This window comes from Haemorhous mexicanus, chromosome 12, assembly GCF_027477595.1.
Source record: "Haemorhous mexicanus isolate bHaeMex1 chromosome 12, bHaeMex1.pri, whole genome shotgun sequence".
Classification (NCBI taxonomy): domain Eukaryota; kingdom Metazoa; phylum Chordata; class Aves; order Passeriformes; family Fringillidae; genus Haemorhous; species Haemorhous mexicanus.
This window is the reverse complement of record NC_082352.1, coordinates 21,779,632-21,803,282: the sequence shown is the minus strand read 5'-3', so window position 1 is coordinate 21,803,282 and position 23,651 is coordinate 21,779,632. Positions and strand designations below refer to the sequence as shown.

At 66.6% G+C, this 23,651-nt stretch overlaps 3 protein-coding genes across 9 annotated transcripts; 1 reads left to right on the top strand and 2 right to left on the bottom strand.

Moving 5' to 3' along the window:
* Positions 1-3: 3 nt before the first annotated feature.
* On the bottom strand, positions 4-16,519 carry DEF8 (differentially expressed in FDCP 8 homolog). 7 transcript variants are annotated; one of them, XM_059857579.1, is made up of 21 exons: positions 16,475-16,519; positions 15,434-15,549; positions 15,227-15,309; positions 14,993-15,142; positions 14,650-14,791; positions 14,353-14,578; positions 13,781-13,850; positions 13,246-13,359; positions 12,691-12,771; positions 12,396-12,536; positions 6,604-6,687; positions 4,993-5,190; positions 4,636-4,842; positions 4,290-4,344; positions 3,977-4,000; positions 3,663-3,868; positions 3,299-3,466; positions 2,913-2,999; positions 1,758-1,967; positions 614-679; positions 4-371 (listed from the first exon to the last, which is right to left on the bottom strand). In XM_059857579.1, exons 2-21 carry the CDS (start codon positions 15,537-15,539, stop codon positions 222-224), a joined length of 2,568 nt encoding a protein of 855 aa, XP_059713562.1. In that variant the 5' UTR covers positions 15,540-15,549; positions 16,475-16,519; the 3' UTR covers positions 4-221. The 7 variants fall into 7 exon arrangements, with proteins under 7 accessions (XP_059713562.1, XP_059713563.1, XP_059713559.1 ...); XM_059857580.1 differs by having other exon boundaries at positions 15,434-15,552; positions 16,475-16,516; XM_059857576.1 differs by lacking the exon at positions 16,475-16,519 and adding an exon at positions 16,336-16,369.
* DBNDD1 (dysbindin domain containing 1) lies at positions 7,702-11,081 on the top strand. Its single transcript, XM_059857584.1, has 5 exons — positions 7,702-7,842; positions 8,786-8,913; positions 9,833-9,979; positions 10,319-10,459; positions 10,547-11,081. The coding sequence occupies exons 2-5, from the start codon at positions 8,865-8,867 to the stop codon at positions 10,714-10,716; spliced, it is 507 nt and encodes a 168-aa protein (XP_059713567.1). The 5' UTR covers positions 7,702-7,842; positions 8,786-8,864; the 3' UTR covers positions 10,717-11,081.
* A 780-nt stretch (positions 16,520-17,299) lies between the features above and the next one.
* TUBB3 (tubulin beta 3 class III) lies at positions 17,300-22,377 on the bottom strand. Its single transcript, XM_059857679.1, has 5 exons — positions 21,399-22,377; positions 20,417-20,870; positions 19,753-19,861; positions 18,905-19,015; positions 17,300-18,596 (listed from the first exon to the last, which is right to left on the bottom strand). Exons 1-5 carry the CDS (start codon positions 22,337-22,339, stop codon positions 17,521-17,523), a joined length of 2,691 nt encoding a protein of 896 aa, XP_059713662.1. The 5' UTR covers positions 22,340-22,377; the 3' UTR covers positions 17,300-17,520.
* Between the last annotated feature and the right edge of the window lie 1,274 nt (positions 22,378-23,651).

The following is a 23,651-nucleotide window of genomic DNA, read 5'->3' as shown; positions in this document are numbered from 1 at the left end:
CCATTTGTCTGAAAAAATCACCTTCCACTTTTGTGGGAACAGAAGTAGCTCCAGGGGCAGCCTGGTGGGGTGGGTGAGATGCCTGCAGCCCTCCAGCTGTAGTCCCCCTTGGGAGGAGAGGTTCCTGAAGATGCTCACTGGCATCTGTTTAAAGACACGGAGCAGGAAAAGGGCACAGTCCCACTACCAGTGTGCCAGTGGGACCCTCAGCGCTGCCAGCATCAGGTGGGCACTGAAACGAGTCCAGCAGGGCCCTGCCCCAGTTCCTGCCCCGGGATGGGGAAGGACAGCGGCTGGAAACCAAGGTTGTCCAGGGGGATGCCAAAGGCTGTCAGCTTTGCCTTGAAGGTCTGCAGCATGTCGTTGTGTGCCTGCGAGGAAAGGGTCCCTGTCAGCCCCTCTGTCAGCAGAGGAGAGCTCCCTGCACCCCAGTCTCATTTCCAACTGCCACGCCAAAGCCATGGAATCACAGAATCGTTTGGGTTGGAAATGCCTCTAAGATCACCAAGTCCAACTGTTCCCCCAGCAGTGCCAAGGCCAGCACTAACCCACGTCCCCAAGTGCCACATTCACACAGCTCTCAAACCTCTCCAGGATTCCTCCCCACCCTTACCTTGCAGACTCTGGCCAGCTGGATCTGCAGGTCCTGGATGGTGGCATTCTTGGAATTGAGCATGTCCTGCAAGGGGAGATTGGGATGAGGCTGCTCTGCCCAGCCCTGGGGACGCGCTGGCCGCGGTGGCTGTGGCGTGGCAGAGCACACGAGGAGCTGCAGTGCGAGCCCAGCAGCCAACAGCACAGCCTGGCAGGTGGCCACCACCCTGCCCCCTCTGAGTGGCACTGCCAGGGACAGCCAGCCCCGGGCAGGGACAGGCAGCTCCCGGATGAACACCACAGCCATCCCGGTCCGCCCCGCTGCGCGGGGAGCGCTGGCAGCACCTGCTCCAGCAGCACCACCCTGCTGCTGCGGCACCGCGGGAATTACAGGGAGCCAGGCTCCCCGAGGCAGCTGAGAGGAGGAATTCAGGGACCCCAGCAGCTGCAGGAGAGCCCGACGCCAGTGATGCCATCCCAGGAATGTGTTTTCCTTCCACATGCTGGGAGGTGACACATCCGCTGCCTGTTCCATAGGCCTGGTATGCATCCCAAAGCATCCCAGAGCTTCCCTGACTCCCCCTGCAGCGGGGACCTGGCTGGGGACAAGCAGGAGGGCACCAGGTGGTGGAGCCCTCGTTCCCTGTGTCTGTGCCCAACCCGCACAAGTGCTGCTCCCTGGCTCCAGCTGCGGCAGGCTGCAGGAATGTGGGTCTCCAGGCTCTCCGCAGAGGTATTTTTAGCACGGCAGACACCGCAGAGCCCCAGGATCCTGTCTGCACTGCCCCCATGGCCAGGCGAGGCTCACCGGGTGCAGCCCCCCCTGCACAGAGCCCCTGGGTGCCACTGGACCCGCTGGCAGTCAGCTGGCTGTGTGGCAGCACAGGGCGCTGGCAGTGCCATGGAGCCTGCGGCCATGATCCTCCAAACAGGCCCCACCTGAGGGACAGATCGGTGCCAAACTCCAACACCCACACGCTCTGCTCTCGAGGCAGAGCCGAGTGCCCTGCGGCACCACACGTGGCCCTGGGAGTGCTGGGGATGAGTGACAAGTGACGTGCCACCTACAGCCATGTAGGACGGGGACTGGTGCTTTCCAGGGGCAGCAGGCACCCCACAGTGGGCTCTGCCCCTCAAATCCAGCCCTTGCCGGGCCCCAGTACCTCCAGTTTGTGCGAGACCAAGGCGAGAGCACTGGGGTCGAGGTTGGAGGCTGCAAGGACCTCGCTGAGCTCCACCTCCTTCTGCTCCAGGAGGGTGAGGAGTCCGTGCAGCTTCCGCTCCAGGAGCAGGTTCTTGAACCCCGTTTTTTGCTGCACCTCGTTGATGGCTTTGGTGAAGTTCTGATAGAGGTCGTCTCGCTCTTCCTGGACCTGCTCCGGGGGGCGGCACAGTGTCACAGCACCCTCAGGACCCCAGGGGACACGGGGCCTGCACAAGGCTGACTGGGGTCTGCACAATGCGGCGGAGCACAAACACGGCAGAAAACTGGTCCAGCAGCTCAGCCCAGCCGCTCCCCACGGCACCTGCAGCCCACAGGGAAGGCAGGTGCTGCAGCACAGCCTCCCCCCCTCCCCTCCCTCTCTCCCTCTCTCCATGGTGCAGCACCTGCGCTTCTCCCTCCTCCTCCTCCTCCCCTCCAGGCATGGAATGCCCTGCAGCACTAATTCAGACCCCAGCGAGGGCCCCCGGCCCACAGGGGTCTCTCCTCTCATCCCCACAGCTGGCAGCAGTCCCTGGCTCACAGCTAGTTAATAAGTGTCCTAATTAGGACACAGTCTCTCCTCCAAAGCCTATTTCTGAACGCTCTGAATCTGGCGCTGTCTTAATGATGGATTGCTAATGAGGCCTCGGATCAATGTTCATATTCCTGGGGATTTCTACGAATTGCAAATGAGTTCTCTCCTGCCTCGTAAGATTTATCTGGGTTAGTGGGGGGGAGCACTTGCTCTGCAGGGCTGTTCTCGAGCACCCCACAATGGGAGGGAGCGATCCTGGAACCCTGGCAGAAGGAGGGGCCCGTGGCAATGCCCCCATCCCAGCTCTGCCCCACGCAGCCCAGGCAGCCTGGGGCCCTGCTGGAGCGTGCATGACTGCTTAGCAGAGGACAAGGCCAGGCCTGTCTGCTGACCGTGGGAGAGGCTGGAGCTGGGAGCAGCTTTGCTGGGAGCAGCGGTTATCACCCGACTCGGGATTAGCTTTGCAAAGCCCTGGGCTAAGCACAGCCTCTGCTAAGCCCCCACGCCCTGTCCTCTGCAGAGGGTTTGGAGAAGGTTTGGAGATGGAATGGGATGCCCAGCCCTGCCTGCAGGTCTCACCTGACTGAACCGCTGCTCCAGCACCTCATGTTCCCACTGAAGATCCTTCAGTTCCTTCTGGGCGATTTTCAGATGGGCTTTGGAGGTCTGTGAATGGGAAGGGAGGGTTAAAGAGCACAGGATTGTCTGGGAAGTGTTGGAGATGTGTTCTGGGAAGGGAGGAGAGTGAGCAGCAGAGAGAAAACCAGGCAGTGCCCACACCAACCCCCCTGAAGTGGGGCTGGTCTCCCTTCCAGTCTCTCTTTGGATCCACAAATGAGATCCCACAAATACACAGTAAGCAGAACAGGACTTGCTTTGCCCAGCAATCACAGCACACCAAGTGGCAGAGCTCAGTGTTTTCCCTCCAGGAACGAGCCCATGAAAGGACAGGGCTGAGCACTCACCATCAGGGCCTCCTTGTCCCTGTAATAGTGAACCAACTTCTTCTGCAGCTCAGCCACCAGCTCCTGGGCCTCCTGCAGCGGCTCTGTCAGCCCCTTGTTCTCACGCATCACATCTGCCTTCTCCTTTTCCAGGACAGCCTCCTTCTTCTTCAGTTCTTCCACCTGCTCCTGTTCTTGGGAACACAAGTGCTGGCTCCCGGGACTGCCCAGCCCCTCAGAGTGCCCCACACCCTCAGGACACCCTCCCCACTCATGTACAGGCCACCAGCAGCACCCACACCGACCCCTGGGAACTGCCAGATCCAGCTGACACCCCGGCAGGAGCAGTCCCTGGGTGCAGGGGTGGCACAGGGACGGGCAATACCTTCAGGAGGTTGATGAGTGTCAGGTTTTTGGCGGTGATATCGTTGTAGTAGTTCTTGATGGCACCAAAAGCCCCCTCGTGGTTCCCTATCAGCTCGCTGATCTGGGTGTTCTTCCTCTCCTCCAGCTCATGGATCTCTGTCTTCCTCCGCAGGTCCAGCTCATCCCGCAGTGCCTGCATCTTCCTGGTGTACTTGGCCTCCATCTCTGGGGGGAAAATTGTCAGAGCTGGGGAAAAACTGGCTGAAACTGGGGAGGAAAAGTGACCAGAATGGGGAAGGGAGAAAAACCAGCCGTAACTGAGGGAATACTCACCAAAACTGTGTGGGTTGGGACCAGCTGGAATTGGGAGGGAAAACCAGCCAGAAGTAGAGGGCAAACTAGTCTGATATGGGGAGGAAAAACAGCTGGAACTTATGGGGGAAACTGGCCAGAACCTCGGGTGGGGGAGATCAGCCAGAATTGGGGTGGGAAGCTGGCCAGAACTGGAAGGAAAAAATGGCCAGAACAGGGAAGGGAAAAATGGCCAGAACTGGGGAGAACGTGCCCCCATGTGCTCAAGGTGCTGCTTGGGAACCAGAAGCAGCTCTCCCTGTCATGCTCCTGTGGGATCTGCCTCATGCCTCACCTTTGGTCTGCAGCTCGAAGTCACTGCGCAGCCGGGCCATCTCCTCCTCATGTTTCTGTGAGGAAGAAACTCCGTGTTGGAAGAAAACAACCAAATCCCAAGCCAGCCCATTCCCAGGGACTCCCTCCTGCTCTTTGGGAAAGGATTCTGATCCCATGTTGATGCAAACAGTGGCTTGTAGTTTCTCCAGCTGCTCTCACAGCTCCCCACTGTGGGAGGGGAGTCACCCAGGAACCCCTTCTCCCCATTCCTGCACCAGAAATCCCACCCCACCCCTCAGAGGGCCAGGGAGGCAAAATCCCACTCCTGCTCCCATGCTGGGGATGAGGCACCTCACAGGACATACCAGGCAGAGGTTTGTGATGGCTGCCTCATTGGCCAACTCCTGCTCATTCAGCCTTATGTTCAAGGAGCGCTTCTCCTTCCACAGCTCCTGCTCCTGCTCCCAGTGATCCTTCTGGGCCCTCCTCAGGGACAGGACTCCCTCTGCCTTCAGCTCTGTCAGGTTCTCCTGCTGCTCGTGCAAAAGGTGCTTCACTTTCTGCTTGTACACCTAAGGACAGGCCAGAGACGGGTGAGGGGCTCAGCAGGACACACCTGGACCTGGGATGCTGGTGAGACACTCCTGGATCGCATCCTGCCCAGCCCCTCCTCCTCCGGTCCTCAGAGCTGCCCAAGCTCACCTGGAGCCCTGCAGCCCCACCTTGATCTCCAGCTGGTGCCGCTCCTGCGCCTCCTCCATCTCGCGGTCCCGGGTGCGCAGCTCCGCCTTCCTCTCCTCCAGCTCCCGGCGGGTGATCTCCCAGCAGCCCTGGATGCGGTTACACTCCAGCTGGAAGGAGTTCCGCTCCTGCCGCTCGCGGTCCAGCTCCTGCCGCAGACGCACCATGTGCTCCAGCAGCTGCAAAGCCAAGAGAGCCCAGGTGAGGGGGCAGGCCGGCCTTGGACAGGTGCCTTTGGAGAGTCCACGGCCCAAACCCGGCAGGATGTGCTGGCTGTCACCGCTGTGGGGCTGTGGGGGTCCCTGACCAACCCAGCAGCTTCTGGAAAAGGAACCACAAAACCTCACTGTCCGGGATGGGGTTCTGGCAGGCAGTGTCCAGTGACACCAGTGACACCAGTGACAGTGACACCAATGACAGTGACACCAGTGACAGCATTCCCAGGTATCAGAATAAAACAAGACTCCATTTTCTTCATGCAGGAAAAGCCCAGTCTTTATTCCCATAACTCATTTTACACAGTTTTCACTGACCTCGTGTGCAGCATCTGTTGGCTGGCGGTTTTCTCACCACTTTGTTTATTGGTCAGAAGGTGATTTGTGTGTACCTGCTAAGGTTCAGGTTATTTACATTTTTCTTTTGTGGGTTCTCATGGAACAGATCTAATGTTTATGCAGGTGCCCTTATTTTTCACCCAAGAATAGGTTGTTATGTTAGAAAACTATTCATTCCAAGTTAGTTTTTGCATGTGAACTTGCAAAGTACTAGCTGCACTTAGAAGAAGTGGCAGGCTAACAATTAGTTTTAAAGAGCAGGCCTGGTTTTATGAGGCCTTTATTTTATAATTCCTGCCACAACACTCAGGTGCTTAAATACTTCTGGTTCATGGAATTGTTTGGGATGGAAAAGCCTCTAAAATCAAGTTTAACTGTTCCTCCAGCACTGCCAATGCCAGCCCTAACCCATGTCCCCAAGTGCCACATCCACATGACCCTTAAATCCCTCCAGGGATGGGGACTGCACCTCTGCCCTAGGCAGCCTGGGCCAGGGCTGGACAACCCTTTTCAGGAAGAAATTTTCCCAATATCCAACTTCAACCTGCCCTGGCCCAGCCTGAGGCCGTTCCCTCTGCTCCTGTCCCTGTTCCCTGGGAGCACAGCCCGACCCCCCCGGCTGTCCCCTCCTGGCAGGAGCTGTGCAGAGCCACGAGGGCCCCCTGAGCCTCCTTTGCTCCAGGCTGAGCCCCTTTCCCAGCTCCCTCAGCCTCTCCCTGTGCTCTGGACCCCTCCCCAGCTCCATTCCCTTCTCTGGCCATGCTCCAGCCCCTCTTTCTTGTCCCGAGGGGCCCCAATATTCTCAGCAGTGCCCAGAACCCAGGGCTGGCGAGCAGAGGGAGGGATGAGGCGGCTGCTCCTTCCCAGAGCAGCAGGAACCGCCCTCCCCAGCCCCAGGCAGGCGCCAGTGACACAAAGCCGGCTGCTCGGCCCTGTCACCCTGTGCACCTGCTGTCCCCGGAGCTGGCCAGGCGCCAGGCAGGGTCCCCGGAGCTGTCCCCACCCGTCCTTCCCGTCCTCCCCGGCGGTGCCGCTCACCTGCTCCTTGCTCATGTCCTCCGGGGCCAGGGCATCCACCACCGTCGGGCCTTTGGCCCCTTTCCCCCCTCTCTTTTTGGGTGCCTGAGGACAGAAAGCCAAGCAGAGCAGGTGAATGGGTGAGGAGGACACCGTGCCGCTCAGGGCCCCCGTGCCGGGCCCGGAGCATCCCCGCTCTCACGGCAGGGACGGGGGACAGCGGCGACACCGAGCCGGGCCCCGGGAGCGGCCGGGAAGAGACCCATGCGCTGCCATTGCCGACCCAGCTCCGCGATGAACCCGAGGCACCAAACACCTGTACCCGACATGACGCCTGAGCAGCGTCCCCGCACTGCTGGGCACGGCGCCGGGGGCTCCGTACCCGCCCCGGGAGCGGACCGGGACAGGACGGGGCTCGCAGACATCGGGGCGCGGGGCTCCACCGCCCTCCCCTGACGACACACCCCAGCTGCCGGACACCCTTCAGCAGCCGCCGCAGTCCTCCCCCCGGCCCCGGTTCTGCTGCCGGTCCCGGCCCCGGCCCGGGCCGGCTCCGCTCTCACCATGGCGGCGGCACCAGTGTCTCCGAGCAACGGACGGCAGATCCCGCGAGAGGACGGCGAGATCTCGCGAGAGGGGCACTGAGTGAAGACACGCCCCCTAGCAACGCCACGCTCCGCCCTGGCAACGAAGGCGGGGCCAGCGGGAGCGGCGGGGGCCGGGAGGGAGCGGGAGGGGACCGGGAGGGGACACCGGGGAGAACCGGGGGGACATTCCGGGGACCGGGCCGGGAGGAGGCGGCGGGGGCTGTGTGAGGGAACGGGGGGGCCCGGGGAACCGAGCGGTTCGGGGAGAACCGGGGGAGTTCGGGAGGACGGGTCGGACAAACCGGGGGAGTCCCGCTGTGCCCGGCCCAGGCTCCCCCACCTCCGCGCCCTCCGGTGTGACCGGGGCTGTCCCCACAGCTGCGGCCCTCCGGCTCAGCTCCCGCATCCCCCGGTCCCCGCTGCACCCCCGGTCCCTGAGCCCCCCCGCTCTTCCCGGTCCCCTCCGCGCCCTCTCTTGTCCCCCCGGTGCTCCCGCCCCTCGGCTCCGCCTATCCCGGTGTCCCCGCCTCCGGTGTCCCCGCCCCCGCCGCGGCGGGCAGGACCGTGCGGGCTGCGGGCTGGCACCGGGCCCGCCCAGCACCGGACCGGCACCGGCACCGGCATCAGCCCCGAGCCCGGCCCATGGCGGCTCCGGCAGCGGTCGCCACCGGAGGTGAGGGCGGGGGCAGAGCAGGGAGGCTCGGACCGGCACGCCCATCACCGTGGAACCGGGCCGGGCCCCGCGGGGCGCACAAGGAGATGTAGGGCGGGGGTGCAGCGGGAAGAGCTGCGTGGGGGCGCATTGGGGTGCAAAGGGGGGCGCGGGGCCGAGCGGGGGGTGACCGGCTGCGGGGGGACCGGGATGTGTGGGGCGGCGACCGGGAACCGGGGGTGTCTGTGCCGGGAGAGTCGGGGACGGAGGGAGAGAGCAGTGGGGCACTCAGAGAATGTGGGGGGACACGGGGGTGTTCAGGGGGCTGAGGGAGTGCCCCGGGGGCTTGAGGGGCAGTGGGGTGCTCGCAGGAGGTGCGGTGCAGGGCGGTGACAAGGGGAGGCAGTGGGGTGGCCAGGTGGTCACACGGAGCAGGGGAGCGCACCGGGGACTTGGGCTTGCTACGGGGGGCCCAGGGAATGTGGGGGGACAGTGGGGTGCCCGGGGGTGCAGAGGGGCGGTAGGGGGCTCACAGGACATGCAGGAACTCTGGGGTGCCCAGGGGAGCAGTGGGGTACCTAGCAGCCATCCCGCACGGCTGTGGCAGTGCGGGATTGGGGACAGGGAGGTGGCTGTGCTGGTGCAGCTGAGGGGGGCCGGAATTCTGGGGGGGCTGCACCTGGAGACAGAGGCGGTGCCAGGGCTCCCCTGCCCGCCCGTCCCTCCCGCGTGTGGCCCGCACACGACTGTGCCGTAGCCGCCAGCGTGGGGCAGCCCCGTGGCACCGGGGGAACGGCGGGACACCGGGGCCGTGGGGGGACGGTGCCACCGGGGAGGGCTGCGGGTGCCGCGGGGTGCCCGGTGCCGGGGGGTGCCGGTACCGGCGGCTGCCCGGCTCTGCGGTTGCCGTGAGTCAGCACACGTCGCGAGGGAGAGATCCCTGATCCGGCCCCGCTCCCGCCAGGCAGCCGGTGAGCCCGGGCCGGAGCGAGCGGTGCGGCCGGTGACACTGCTGGTGACACGGCCGGTGGCACGGCGGGACCATGCAGGCAGAGGCCAGAGGGGAATTCTGCAGCCGGGACCAGCGCCCCGGTGGGTGGGGGCGTGGTGCGGGCAGGGGCCCGCGCTCCTTACGGTGACACGGCACAGTGTCACCCACCGGGGCCGGGCAGGTGGCGGGAGCGGGTGGGAGCGGGGAGCCCCCGTGTCCGCCGCGGGGGGATCCGCTCTGCTCTGCTTTGGAGCGGGAAGAGGAGCCCATTTCCCGGCCCGAGGGAACGCACCGTCAGCGCGGGGTGCCTGATGTCCCCTGCGGGGTCAGGATGTGGCAGAGCCAGTGTCGGGGCAGAGGGCTGCTGTCCCACTGCTGTCCCGCTGCTGTCCTGCACGTGTCCTGCAGCTCCGCGTGCCAGCACCAGGAACTTCCCTTTCCCCCGTGGGTTGGAGGTCTCTGTCCCTGCCCCGCTGTCACCATCCCGGTGGGAGGGAGGCGATGCCCATCCCTGAGCCGTGCCACCCGGTAACAGTGGTGGCACGGTTTGGTGGTGGCACGTGGTGCACCGACCTCGGGGGACAGGGTGCTGTGTCCCCCCTGGCCACACAGGGCCTCCTGCCACCCCCGGTGCCCGCTCAGCCCCGAGACACGGCTGTGCCCCCGCTGTGTGCCACAACCGCGGGCTGTACCGGCACCGTGTGCCACGGGCTGTGCCACGGCCGCCTTGCCCCTCCGGCTCCTCGCGGGGACAGTCCCGGTACAATCCGCCCTTGTCCGGCCCCGGCACAGCCTGCGCTTTGTCTCGCCGACACAAAGGGGCTGCGCGGGGAGGGGGGCGCGGGGCGGGGGCTGCCAGCTTCCGACACGAGGGGCTCGGGCAGCCCGTTCCCCGCTTTGCCCGTCCTCCGCTCCTCCCCGGGGTTCTGTTGTCCCCGGCCCCTTAGCTGGGCACCCCGCGACTGCCGGGGGCCCCAAGAGGAGCTGCCCTCACTGACGCAGAAGGTGCTGATGTGGCAGAGCTTGGCAAGGAGCCGCTGGTCCCGGAGCGCCCCGCAGGGACCCCCACCCACGGGCCGGCCCAGGAGACCGCCCGAGTCCCCGCGGAGGAGCAGGGGGGCATCCCCATCCCCAGCGCCGGCCTCCTGCAGGTCACCGAGCGCCGACGTGAGTGAGGCCCTGAGCTGCGGTCCCTGCCAGCTCCTGCCATCCCTGCCCGTGCCTGAGGTCCCCTGCTTTGTCCCTGGGATGTCAGCCTGCCCACAGCATCACCTGCCTGTCCCCAGCACCTCCGGTCTGCTCCGGGGTTTCCTGCCTGTCCCCGAGAGTCCTCTGCCAGCCCTTGGGGTCTCCTGCCTGTCCCTGGGGTCCCCTGATAGCCCCCAGCCAGTCGTGGTCTTCCCCCCCAAGTCCCTCATACTCCCAGCTCCCTGGTCCCCGAGCAGAGACCCCCGCCTGTCCTGGCGGGGACAGCGGCGGGTGCCCAGCTGTGCCCGGTGCCCGCAGAGCCCCTGAGCAGCGTGTCCTCGCTGGAGGTGCACTTCGACCTGCTGGACCTGACCGAGCTGACGGATATGTCGGACCAGGAGCTGGCCGAGGTCTTCGCCGACTCCGACGAGGAGAACGCGGCCGGAGAGACGCCCGGCGGTGAGCGGGGGTCCGGGGCCGCCGGTCCCGGTCTGTCCGCCCGTCCCGGTGCGCCGCTGACCGCCCACCCGCCCGTGCGTCCCGCAGGGCTGCAGCCGCCGGCGGTGCCGCGGGCCGGGTACCTGCGCTCGCCCTCCTGGACCCGCGCGCGGGAGCAGGGCCGGGACAAGAAGCACCTGAGTGACCCCGAGCTGCCGCCGGGACCCCCGGGACCCCCGGACGCCTTCCTGCCCGCCGAGCGCCCGCGGGAGCCGTAGGGACAAAACCCGCCGGGGGACACCGGGACACGCCGGTGCTGGTCCCGTCGGTACCGATGGAGCCCGTCCCCGGGCGCAGGACTCCCGCTTGGCTAGACCGCCCGGAGGGCAGAGGCGGCCCCAGCCCCGCGGCGGGGACGTACCGGGCTGCCCTCAGCCGGTGGCCCGCGGCCCCGGGGGGAAACCGGGCCGGTCCCGCCGGCCCCCGGGAGCGGCACGGCCTTGGTTGCCGGGAGCGGTGGATGGGGCAGGACGGGACGGGTCGCACGGCTCAGCGCGGCCCGACGGAGCGCGGCCGGTGCCGGTGCCCGCCCGGTTCTGATGTAGCAGTGCTGTGATCCGGTAAAACCGACCGACCAACCCACCGCCGGCCTCTGCCCGTCTGCGCCGCTTCGCGGGGGAGCGGGAGGAGTTGGGGACACGGAACAGCTCGGGAGCAGCGGGCAGGGGGGTGCCCGGCCCTACCGGGTACCGGGGCAGCGTGGCCGTGGCCGCTCTCGATGGGCGGGAGACCGGCGGTGACCGCCGCACATCCCGCGCAGCGCAATTCTATCCCGCGGGCGGCGCTGACCCGTGGACCGGCCCGGGCCCCCGGTCGGTGCCGGTGCTCGCCCCCGGCAGCCACAGGCTCGGCGGGAGCTCCCGGGCTGCCACCCCCGGGCGTTCGCACATCCTGCCCGTGCCCCCGGTGCCCCCCTCGCCGACCGAAGCAGGGACACGAGTGCTGGGTTGCGCAAAGAGACTCGTTAATGCTACAGGAAACACCGGCGAGAAGGGGAGGCAGCGGCTCCACACTGCACCCGGTCCTGCCTGGGGAAGATCCCACAGCATCCCCCCGGGGCTCGGCCCCGGTAACGGTGGTGCCGTGGGCTGGGGAGGGACCAGAGTCCGGCACTGTGTGTGGGAGGGACTCGGTCCCATCCCGGTGCCAGGGCTGAGCCCTCCTGCCAGCACCTGTCCCTGCAGGACGGCAGCACCAGCCCTGGCCCGCACCTGTCCCCGCCCGCAGCCCGGTTCCAGGCAGTTGCGGCAGGAGCTGCTGCGGGGCCTTTACCGGATCCCAGTTAACCCGATCCTGCCCCGCCGGTGAGGCTCTCCATGCTCCCGGGAAGGGCTGGGGCCCAGCAGTGATTCCCTCCCGGCAGTGCTGCCACGTCCATGAGCAGAGGGTCCCAGAGCCAGGCCCACCCCAGTTCCCAAAGCACCACTGGGCTGGTTGTGTCCATCCCAGGGCCCTGTGGTGAGTGGGGGCAGCTTTGGGCCTGAGACCCCACAATGGGCCAGACCCCCCTCAGGGCTCCACCTCCGTGCCGGAGTCCTGGAACAAGGATTGCTTCCGCAGGCTCAGCCTGGCGCACCGGGGGCACGTGGTGGAGTTGTCGTAGTAGCAGTCCCTGGAGAGGGAGGGGACAGTGCTGGGTCACCCCCTGCCACCCCCACATCCCCACATCCCGCCCCAGCATGCCGGTACCTGTGGAAGACGGCGGAGCAGTCGGCGCAGACCGAGGTGTGGCTGTCGAAGGGGAAGAGCACGTCGCCCTCCCGGCACAGCTCACAGACGAAGCCCTTGGCCTGGCACCGCTGGGGGAGCAGGCAGCAGGTGACAGTGGTGACCCCGCCAGCCCTCCCCTGGCCCCACGGGGGTCTCCCCACGGCTCTGCCCCCCAGCACGGGCTCACCTCGCAGTCCAGCTTGATGTGCTTGGCAAAGAGCGTGTGGATCTCGGTGAGGGAGCAGCTGAGGCGCCCGGCCTCGATGTCGATCAGGTCCTGCAGCGAGTACATCTCGTCGTTCTCCACAAAGTGCTGCCGGTCCTGCAGCTGTGGGGCAACGGGGCATTGTGACTGCCACCGCTGTGTGACTGTCACTGTGGTGTGACCGTCACCGCTGTGTGACCGCACTGTGGTGTGTCACCAAGGTGTGACCGTCACCAAGGTGTGACCACCACCATGCCTGGCCTGGCCCCTGCCCGACCTGCAGCAGCAGCCGCGCCTCCATGGCCTCCTTGCAGGTGATGAAGTAGGGCTTCATCAGCAGGATGTCCTGGCGCAGCTTCTGCAGGGGACACAATGGAGGGGTGGGAATGGGGACAGGAATGGGTGAAGGGCAGGGATCCCAAAGACAAACAGCAGTGGCAGGGGCAGGATGGGGACAGGGGCAAGGATGAGATGGAGACAGTGTGAGAACGGGACAGGATGGGAATGGGGACAGGAATGGGAACAGAGGTGGTGATAGGAATAGGACCGTAGGGAAATGGACAATGGTAGGGGCAGGATGACGATGAGGATGGGGACAGGGTTGTTAATGGCATGACAGGAGACAGGAGCATGACAAGAAAAAGACCAGATTGGGACAAGTTCATCCCTGTTACAGTCTGGGCACTCTCTGCCCCAAACTCCCATCCTCACTTTGCTTCCTCTCTGTGGGACCCAGTGGGTGCCCCTGGGGTCCCCCCACCTCCTGCTCACTGCACAGGCCCTCTGTGGTGTCCCCTGCCCTTGGGGTGTCCTCCCCAGCCCCAGCACTCACCCGGATCTCCACCAGCTCCTCCACGTAGTTGAAGAGCAGTGGGTTGATCTCCCGCAGCTTCAGCACCGGCCGTGACACCATCAGTGCCAGGTACCTCATGCTGCACCGTGACACCTGCCAACACCGCCAGGGCCACCCTCAGCACCTGCCAGCCCTGCTGCCACCACCTGCAGACCCCTGCCGGGGACCCATTACAGGGACATGGCTTCCCCTCAAGTGATCTCTGCCCAGTGATCCCCCTAATCAGGAATGTGGCCCCCAGGACCAGGGGTGTGATCCCCCAAGTGACATCTACACAAGGCCATGGTCCCCAGAGACATGCAAGATCAGGAATGGGATCCCCCCCAGTGACCTCTACCGAGGGAGATGCCCCCCAGGGACTCCCATGACAAAGGACACAGCTCCCAAGCCACCTCTACCCACGGATGCGCCTCCCAGGGACCCCCACGAACAAGGACACGGGCCCCCAGGTGGCCTCCACTCAGGGGTTCTGTCGCAAGGGACTCTCGTGACACCGAGGGTGGCCCCACCCCACCTTGCGGGGCTCGAAGTCCCAGTTGTGGATGGCACGGGCGGGCACCACGGCCAGGTCGTTCCAGTGGCAGCTGGAGCAGTAGTAGAGGCCGGTGTAGTCGCACTGCCGGGCCTCGCTGGGCACCCCCCCTGCGGTGGCACAGGGCTGGCACGGGGCTGGCACCGCCACCGCCCTGCTCTCTGCTCACCCCACACCCTGTGCGTGCCCCCAGCACACCCAGCAACACCTGGGGACACGGCAGGGCCCCAGTGTCACCTTCCCCAGATCCCCATCCCTCCCAGCTGCCAGAGCCCACACTGTCAGCTCCTACCAGCCCCACACACCTCCCAGCCCACAGCCCCTCAGCCCCAGCAGCTCCCCCAGCCTCAGAGCCCCCCAAGCTCCCTCAGCCCCCCTCATCCTCACAACCCTCAGTCCCACAGAGCTTCATGAACCCCCCAGCCCTACCCTCCCAACCCCACAGAGCTCTCAGCTCATCCCAGCCCCACAGAGCCCCCAACTACCACCTCCCCCCAGCCCCTGCAGCCCCCCAGCCCTGGTTTCCTCAAGCCCCGCAGAGCCCCACTACCCACAGCAGTCCCAACCGCAGTGCCAAACACAGCCCCCCCAGCCCCCCGAGCAGCAGGGGCTCACGGAGGGAGATGGGGGCCCGGCACTCGGCACAGCGGTAGTCCTGGCTGTCCAGCCCGCTCTCGGGGCAGATGCTGAGCTGGTACTCCGCCTGGTGGCTGACCTGGGCCCGCACGCACGGCCGGCTCACCAGCGGCAGGCACTTGCTGTGGCAGCGGTAGTAGCAGCCTGGGGGCACGGGTGGGTGTCAGTGAGGGCGTGGTGCAAACAGGGACGTGCAGGGGGTGTCGCAGACCCACCTGTGCAGGTGTACCAGGTCTGGATGAGCCCCCAGATGATGGTGCTGCACTTGTCACACATCTGCTTGACGCTCTTACTCTTCTCCTTGTAGAAACGGTGCTCCAGGACCACCCGGATGTTGGGCTCATCCTCACCAGGGTCCTGCAGAGGGAAAGGGGACTCAGAGAACTAAAGAATCATGGAATGGCTCGGGCTGAACCTTAAGGGTCATCCCTTCCCTGCCATGGGCGGGGACACCTTCCACCATCCCGGGCTGCTCCAAGGCCGGTCCAGCCTTCCAGGGATGGGTGTGAGCACGGAGCCCCAGCCACAGAGACCCTCCGGGGGCAGCCTCAGCCCCACCTTGAGCTCCTGCAGCTTGAGGCGGAGGTGGATGAGGCGCACCACGGCGTCCTTCTGGCGCTCCGAGTGCTCGGGCAGCGCCAGGATCACCCGCTTGCACTCCTCGATGGCCCGGCGCAGCTGCGGCACGTCCGACGCCAGGATCAGCCCCTGCCGGCACCGCCCGAGGGGGAGGAGGAGGGTCAGCCGAGCCCCCCATATCTCCCCCACCCCTACAGCACCCGCCCCACTCACCACGGGGCGGGAGAAGTGGTCCTCGGCCAGCCCCAGGTCCAGGGCGCCCTCGGGGTCCCCCGGGGGGGGATCCGGCTGCTGGGCTGCAAACGGGGGGTCTCGTGGGGGGCTGAACCCATCCCCAGGACAGGGGGTACCGGGGGGGGGGGGCTGGGCCTGGCTGCCCACCCCAGTGTGGGACGGGGGTGGGGGGGGATCAGCACCCACCTGGGGCAGGGCACTCTCCCTCGGGGCGCTCCAGCTGCTCGGGGCTCTTGTTGAAGGGGTTCAGGTGGGCCTGGCGGAAGCGGGCCAGCCGCTCGTCCGACGCCATTGCCACCGTCCTGCTGGCCAAAGGACACTGCCTCAGTCAGCCCAGCACGGGCAGCAGCACCGGCACTGGCACCCTGGCATCCACAGCCCGGCACTGGCACTGGCGCTGGCACCATCACCAGCACCCCGTGACAGGCACTTGCACGGTATCACCAGCACCCACACCCTGGCACCAGCACAATCACCCCATCCCAGGCACCAACAGCACCTCAGCAGCAGCGACACTGTCACCAACACCCTGTCATGGCACCGATGTCCTAGCATCAGCAACACTGTCACAAACACCTTGTTACCAGCACTGACACCCCGGCTGGCACTGCCACCTCAGCACCGACACGTCCCCACCAGCAGCAACACCCCGGTACACCCACCGGGGGTACCAGCACTGCCACCGGCACCCCAACAGCAACGCTGAAACCCCGTCACGGGCACTGACACCCCCACACCGACACCTCCTCACTGCCACCGACACCTTGGGACACCCACAGAAACCCCAGCGCTGCCACAAACACCGACACACCGGCACCGGCACTGCCACCGACACACCGGCACTGCCCCCGACACACCGGCACCGGCACTGCCTCCGACACACCGGCACCGGCATTCTGTCACAAGCACCACCACCCCAGCACCGTCCCCGTCCCCGACACCTCGGTGCTGGCACCATACCCCGTCTCCGTCCCCGTCCCTGTCCCCGTGTCCGTCCCCGCGGACAGACGCGTCTCTCCGCCTCCCACGCCCGTGTCCCCGCCCTGCCCCGCCGCCACCGCCCGCTTCGGCCCACGGTCACCACGTACCGGCACCGTCCACCCATCCCGGCCCCCCGAGGGCCCCGCTGTCCCCCCGCTGTCCCCTGGCTGTCCCCTCCTGTCCCCTCCTGTCCCCCGCGGCCCCTCCCGCGCGCCCGCCAGGGGGCAGCGCCCCCGCCCCGCTCACCGCGCGCGCCGCCGCGCCCGCCGCTCGCCCCGCCCCCTGAGAGGCACCGCCCCCGACAGGCCCCGCCCCCCGCGCTCTGCGTGCTGCTGCCCCCTGCCGGCCGGCAGACCGCACTGCGCCGCGCCGCGCCCGGGCGGGGCCGCTCCGCGACATCCGCACTGTCCCCACCGCGACAGCCCCACTGCTGCTATCCGCACCGTCACCACCGCGACAGCCCCCGGCCCCACTGCTGCCATCCGCACCGTCCCCACCCCGACAGCCGACAGCCCCCGGCCCCAGAACACCCAGCCCTACAATACCTTGTCCCTACAGCCCCCATCCCCACAACCCACAGCCTCCATCCCCACTGTCTCCACCCCTACAGAGCCCACCCCTAGCCTTCATCCCCAGTGTACCCATCCCCACAGTCCCCAGCCCCAGTGTCCCCATTCCCACAGCCCCTGTTCCTATAGCCCACAGCCCTTACTGGTCAATGGGCTCCAAAGCTGGGGGCTCAGAGCCAGGAGTGTCCCGAGTCCTTCCCAACTGGGCACACACCCAGCCCTGGGGAAACACCCTGGGGTCCCCGGGGTCTCTGCTACCACCTCAGACTGGGGAACAAAGGGCCAACTGTGTCCTGGCACAGGGCCACACCCCCCAAGCATGGAGAAGGATGACAGTGGGGACAAAGGCACAGCCTGCCTGGGACAGCTGGATCTGAGGGGCAGAAGGGTGGGGGGCAGAGTGTGGGGGCTTCCCAAACACCTCCCCTGTCTGGGAATGGCTGGGGGGGCTGAACCGTGCGGGTGTCCCCTGTCCCCCCACCCAGCAGGAACAGACAGGTAGTACCTGGACAGCAATAAATTTATTAAGTATTCAAAAAAAATAATAAGACACAAACCAGTAAAAAAAGAAAAGGGGGGAGGTTGGAAGGGGGGCGAGGGGCCGAGCCGGCTCAGGGGGGGATGGGGTCAGGAGACACTGAGGGGATGGCGGGGGAGCAGCACCTGGGGCTGCAGCAGCGCGAAGCCGGGGGGGCTGCGGGCGGTGCCGGGGGGCGGCGGGCGTCACTTGGCGCCCTGCGCCTCCGACTCCTCCTCGTCGTCCTCGTACATCTCACCCTCCTCCTCGGCCGTGGCGTCCTGGTACTGCTGGTACTCGGACACCAGGTCGTTCATGTTGCTCTCGGCCTCGGTGAACTCCATCTCGTCCATGCCCTCGCCCGTGTACCAGTGCAGGAAGGCCTTGCGGCGGAACATGGCCGTGAACTGCTCCGAGATGCGCTTGAAGAGCTCCTGGATGGCCGTGCTGTTGCCGATGAAGGTGGAGGACATCTTCAGCCCCCGTGGCGGGATGTCACACACGGCCACCTTGACGTTGTTGGGGATCCACTCCACAAAGTAGGAGCTGTTCTTGCTCTGGATGGCCAGCATCTGTTCATCCACCTCCTTCATGGACATGCGGCCACGGAAGACAGTGGCCACGGTGAGGTAGCGGCCGTGGCGGGGGTCGCAGGCGGCCATCATGTTCTTGGCATCAAACATCTGCTGGGTGAGCTCGGGCACGGTGAGGGCGCGGTACTGCTGGCTGCCGCGCGCCGTCAGCGGCGCGAAGCCGGGCATGAAGAAGTGCAGCCGCGGGAAGGGCACCATGTTGACGGCCAGCTTGCGCAGGTCGGCGTTGAGCTGGCCGGGGAAGCGCAGCGAGGTGGTGACGCCGCTCATGGTGGCCGACACCAGGTGGTTGAGGTCGCCGTAGGTGGGGGTGGCCAGCTTGAGGGTGCGGAAGCAGATGTCGTAGAGCGCCTCGTTGTCGATGCAGTAGGTCTCGTCCGTGTTCTCCACCAGCTGGTGGATGGACAGCGTGGCGTTGTAGGGCTCCACCACCGTGTCCGACACCTTGGGGGACGGCACCACGCTGAAGGTGTTCATGATGCGGTCGGGGTACTCCTCGCGCACCTTGCTGATCAGCAGCGTGCCCATGCCCGAGCCCGTGCCCCCGCCCAGCGAGTGGGTCAGCTGGAAGCCCTGCAGGCAGTCGCAGTTCTCACACTCCTTGCGCACCACGTCCAGCACCGAGTCCACCAGCTCGGCCCCCTCTGTGTAGTGCCCCTTGGCCCAGTTGTTCCCGGCACCGCTCTGCCCTGGGAAAAGAAGAGAGGCTCCGATGGCCGCTGGCCCCGCCACGCCCACTGCCCGAGGGGACCGGGAGAGGATCAGGGCTGGGACCAGCCGCTGCCGCCGGCAGCACCGGGGAGATCTGACGCCGGGGTGGGGTGGGAAGCAGGAACCGCAGAGGTTTGGCGGCGGGCCGGCAGTGCCGGGCCCCGCGGCGCGGGAGGGGTGTGCCCGCCCAGTGCCCCGGGGACGGCGACTGGCCGGGCGGGTCCCAGGACACTGGGGCTGGGGGAACATCGGGGGGCGGCGCACCCCTCCCTCCCCGGACACCTACCAAAGATGAAGTTGTCGGGGCGGAAGAGGTGGCCAAAGGCACCCGAGCGCACGCTGTCCATCGTCCCCGGCTCCAGGTCCACCAGGATGGCGCGAGGCACGTACTTGTGAGCTGAGAGAGATCCCATGACGAGAGGGGACCTGCTGCCGCCCCCCCATCCTGCCCCAGAGGTGTTCCCAGCACCCTGCAGGGTTCTAAGGGGCTGGGTGCACAGGTCGTGTCCCCCCCCCCAAATCCAGGGGCTCTTGGTGTGGGTGCGTGTCTCATTACCCCCAAACAATGGGGGTCACATGGTGTGGGTGCACATGTCTGTCCCCATTCCCCGTGGGCTGGGGGGATGCTGGTGTTTTGTCCCTCCCACACCACAGGATCCTACAGGGGGAGCACAGGTGTTCCTCTCTCTCCAACCCCCAAGGTCTCAAGGGGTGGGTACATGTGTCATGTCCCCACCCAAACTACAGGGTACCATGAACTTGGAGGCACAGGTGCCCCCTGCCCCCCCACAGGACAGGGTCTGAGGGGGTGAGTGCACATGTCTGCCCTCCCGGGGTCCAACAGGGCAAGGCTGCAGGTGTTGTGTGTGACCCCTCCCAAATCGCAGGGTCCCTTGGAACTGGGTGTACATGATTTCCCCCTGCCCCAAACGACATGGTCCCACGGGGTGGGTGCACATACCTGCCCGCCCCACACCTCCAAGGGGTGGGTGGGTCTCTCTGTCACCCCTCCCCACCCCAGCAGACCCAGCTCCTCCTGCACTGGGGGGGGTCAGACTGGGGCCCCACCCCCCAGCCCAGGGTGGGGGTGCCAGGCTACCCTGACAGAGGAGGTTCTGAGGGGGGGTCGCTTACAAGAGGCCTCATTGTAGTAGACACTGATGCGCTCAAGCTGCAGGTCCGAGTCCCCCACGTAGTTGCCGCTGGGGTCGATGCCGTGTTCGTCGCTGATCACCTCCCAGAACTGGGGAGGACGGGGAGCTCAGCGGGGCGGGAGGCACTGGAACACCCTCTGGCCCCCGGGCGAGGCACGGGGCACCAGGATCCTCCCATCCCGAGGCAGGGCTGGGTGGGGCAAGAGGCACTGGGATACCCCAAACACTGAAATCCCCAGGCAGGGACAGGCGGGGGGCACCGGGACTCCCCAAATCGCTGGGCAGGTCCCAGCGGGGCGGCGGGCACCGGGATCCCCAAACCCAAAATCCCGAGCAGGGCGGAGGGTATCGGGACCCCTCAAACCCCGGGACCGGCCTCGGCTGAACGGGGACAGGGGGATCCCTCAAACACCCAGAATCCCGAGCAGGGCGGGGGGCCCCGGGACCCCCAGGCGGCGGGCGGGGCGCGGCGCGGGCGCTGTCCGCGGTGCTGACGGACAAAGGCGGGGGGCGGGGGGCGCAGGGGGGAGGGCGGGGCGCTTTGTCCTCCCGGTGCGGCGGCGGGGGGGGGAGGGGAACCGGTCTGTCTTTGTCCGCCGCCCGGCTCCGCCGCGGCGGGCGGGGCGGGGCTGCGCCGCCGTTACCTTGGCGCCGATCTGGTTGCCGCATTGCCCCGCCTGGATGTGGACGATCTCCCTCATGGTGCTGCCGGGCCGGAGCGGAGCGGGACGGGAGCGGGCTGGGGCCGGGAGCGGAGCGGCACCGGAGCGGAGCGGCACCGGGAGCGCGGGGGGCGGCGCGGCCGCGGCCGCATCCTTTATAGGCTCCCGCCGCCGCACCGGGCCGGCCGCTGACGTCACCGCAGCCCGCAGCCAATCAGCGGCCGCCGCCGCAGCGCCGCAACAGCCCTGCGGCACCGGCACCGCCCGCCACGCCCCGCCCGGCCCCGCCCGCGGCCACGCCCCGCCGCGGCGGAGCGGGGACCCCGGCACCCGCGGGGGGCACGGCCGGCGGGGAGCCCCCGGCACCCACGGGGAGCGGGGACACCCCGGGACCCGTGCGGGGACCCTGGGACCACCCGGCGTCGGCGGGAGCATCCTGGGGCGGGGGCGGCGGCAGCGGGGAGGGGGGATACACAGGGGACACCCCTCCCAACCGCGTCCCGGAACGGGGAGGGGTAGGGGCAGGGTACGGGAGGGCCACCCTGGGGGTCCCGGTCGCCGGTCGCCCCCGCGGGAGCGGGGACAGTTCCTGTGCCGGTGACGAGGTGGGCGGCGGCGGGCGCGGCCCGAGAACAAAGGCGACGGTGATGGGCCCTTTGTCCGGGGGCGGCCGGGACCACCCCCCGCGTAGGGTCCAGCCTCCCGTCGCCCAGCCGGTCCTTCCCGGTTCCCGCCGGGAGCAAGTGACCCTTGACCCAGCGGCGGGACCGGGAGGGACCTCTCCCCTCGGGGCTCCCCGGGGCCTCCCGATGCCAGCCACAGCGTCACTGCAAAGAGCCTTTATTGGGAACCGTGAGTCCCTCGCCCGGACCGGGCACCCCGCGGCTCGTCCCGTCCATCCGTCCGTCCGTTCGTCTGTCCATTTCAGGGCGCGGGTGGGCCGGTACCGTGTCCCCCTGCCTACCAGGAGCACGTCACCACCTCCCGCAGCGTCCGCCGGAGCTCCTGGCTCCGGAAGGCGTAGATGAGGGGGTCAATCACGGAGTTACAGATGACGAGGATGAGGAAGAGGTTGAAGTAGCTGAAGAAGCAGGTGCAGAAGGGGCTGGTGGGACAGGTGACGATGAGGATGAGGTGGAAGAAGAAGGGCCCCCAGCAGATAAAGAAGACGCCCAGGAGGATGGTGAGGGTGACGGCACCCTTCAGGCTGCCACCACGGTGGGCAGTGGGTGGCTTCTGCTGGCTGGAGATGCTGTGGAGGTGGTGGCGGGCCAGGGCGAACATGTGGATGTAGAGCACCAGCATGAGGACCAGCATGAAGAGGAAGAAGCTGATGAGGCAGAGGAGGACAGTGTTGCTGCGGTAGTAGGCGATCAAGACGGTGCTGGAGACGGTGCTGGCCAGCCAGACGCTGGCCATGGTGACCACGGCACGCTGCAGGGTCATGATGCTGTGGTAGCGCAGGGCGTAGAAGATGGTGATGTAGCGGTCCACAGCGATGACCCCCAGGAAGGAGAGGGACGAGACCACGGAGCTGCAGATGAGCGTGTCGATGACGCTGTCCATGTGGCGGACAATGCTGGGGCGCATCACCAGCACCCCGTGCTCCAGCAGCAGCATGAAGAGCATCTCCGCCAGGTTGCCGATGCTCACCAGCATGTCCGACACAGCCAGGCAGCAGATGAAGTAGTAGGTGGGCGAGTGCAGGTTCCTGTTCTTCAGGATGGCTGCCACCACCAGCAGGTTCTCCACCAGGCTCACCAGCCCCAGAGCCAGGAACAGCTCGTTGGGAATGTCCAGCCCCTGGCACCAGCCACCGCCGGCCCCGACCGTGGCGTTGCTGTGGTTGCCCTCGCTGGCATTCGAGGGCTCGCGCAGCAGACGCAGGGGGGCCAGCGTTGACATGACCCCCTCCTCAGCCCCGGGGCCCCCCGTGGCACCCGCACAGCCCCCGAGCCCCCGTTGTGCCCCGCCAGTTCTCCCGCGGCGCCTGGCGGCGAGGCCGAGGGGATGCCGAGGAATTGGGGACGGGAGGCCTGGGATGTGCCGGGGGTGTCGCGTGCCCCCCGGGACCCTCCGGTGTGGCTCTCTGTGCCAGCGCTGCCCGGCGTCCCACGCCTGCCAGCCCAGAGTGCTGGGGAAGAAAGGGCCCTTTCTCTGCCCCACTTTAAAGCAGCTCCCACAGCTCCTCCTCCGAGGAGGGTGGGCACCTGCGTAAGGGAGGCACCCTGGCAGTGAGGGGGGCCGCTGCCGAGGCCAGGGCTGAGACACCCCCAGGGTGGCCCTGGGGACCCTGATTGCTCGGGATCACCATGTGCCCAGGGGTCTCAAATGCCCTGGGGTGGTCCATGCACCCCTGTGGTCATGCACCTTGGGTGTGCTGCCATAGGGGTCCTCTGTGACCCAGGAGACTGTGCACCTTCGGGTCCCCATGTGTCCTGAGGTCCTGTGTCTGCTGGGGGGACCCCTGAATTCTGGGGACCTGCATATCTTGAGGGGTCCCCTGTGCCCCGCAGGCCTGTGTGTCCTACAGGGGTCAGTGTGCCCCATGGGACTCATGACTTGGGGGGTCCTACCTGCTGTGGGGTCATCCACACCCTCTGAGCTGCCCATGCACCTCGGGGACCCCCGTAGGACCCTCTGCACTGCAGGATCCAGGCTGTGCCAGGCACTGGGACTGGGAGGGTCCCATTCCCGTGGCCCCAGGGGAGATGTTGTACATGGGGCGGGCATGGGACGCGATAGGAATCGTCCGAGGCACGGTTAAATGGGACAGAGCAGAGTGCGGCGCCGCGGGGAGCCCGGGCAGGCTGTGGGGACAGGGCCCAGCTGACCATCATGTGCCTTGGGTCCGTGTTGATGCCTGGAGCCGCGCGGCTGCCAAAGAGCCATTCACAGCTCCGCGGGCAGGCCGATCCCACGGCTGCCCACTTCCGCTGGGAAGCCCTTCCCCCTGGCAGGGATGGAAAGGGCTCAGCTGCACACACTGGGCATGGGGTCCCAGGCTGCCCCAGTGCCAAATTACAGGGATGGGATCCCCGGAATGGAGCCAGGGTGGGCTGGCTTGAGACTCGGGGTCTGCACACCCAGCCCAGCTGCATCCCCCAGGGAGGCAATACAGCAGGAACAGGGATTTATTTCATGTATTCACCATTACTCAGCAAAAAAAGAGAAAAAGCTTTATGGGAACAAGGATGAGTTAAGGTTTGACTGTGGC

Excerpts from the sequence above, each read along its gene's own strand:
- TUBB3 (XM_059857679.1), bottom strand. The coding sequence starts at position 22,339 with ATGTCAACGCTGGCCCCCCTGCGTCTGCTGCGCGAGCCCTCGAATGCC. Across the intron at positions 19,862-20,416 it reads GCAACCAGATCGGCGCCAAG|TTCTGGGAGGTGATCAGCGA; the intron begins GTAACGGCGGCG and ends CGTCCTCCCCAG. Across the intron at positions 19,016-19,752 it reads CTACTACAATGAGGCCTCTT|CTCACAAGTACGTGCCTCGC; the intron begins GTAAGCGACCCC and ends GATCTCTCTCAG.
- DBNDD1 (XM_059857584.1), top strand. The coding sequence starts at position 8,865 with ATGCAGGCAGAGGCCAGAGGGGAATTCTGCAGCCGGGACCAGCGCCCC. Across the intron at positions 8,914-9,832 it reads CAGCCGGGACCAGCGCCCCG|AGCTTGGCAAGGAGCCGCTG; the intron begins GTGGGTGGGGGC and ends CTGATGTGGCAG. Across the intron at positions 9,980-10,318 it reads GCAGGTCACCGAGCGCCGAC|AGCCCCTGAGCAGCGTGTCC; the intron begins GTGAGTGAGGCC and ends CGGTGCCCGCAG.
- DEF8 (XM_059857576.1), bottom strand. Across the intron at positions 15,143-15,226 it reads ACCACTTCTCCCGCCCCGTG|GGGCTGATCCTGGCGTCGGA; the intron begins GTGAGTGGGGCG and ends CGGTGCCGGCAG. Across the intron at positions 4,001-4,289 it reads CTTCGAGCTGCAGACCAAAG|CTGGTCCCAACCCACACAGT; the intron begins GTGAGGCATGAG and ends TCCCAATTCCAG.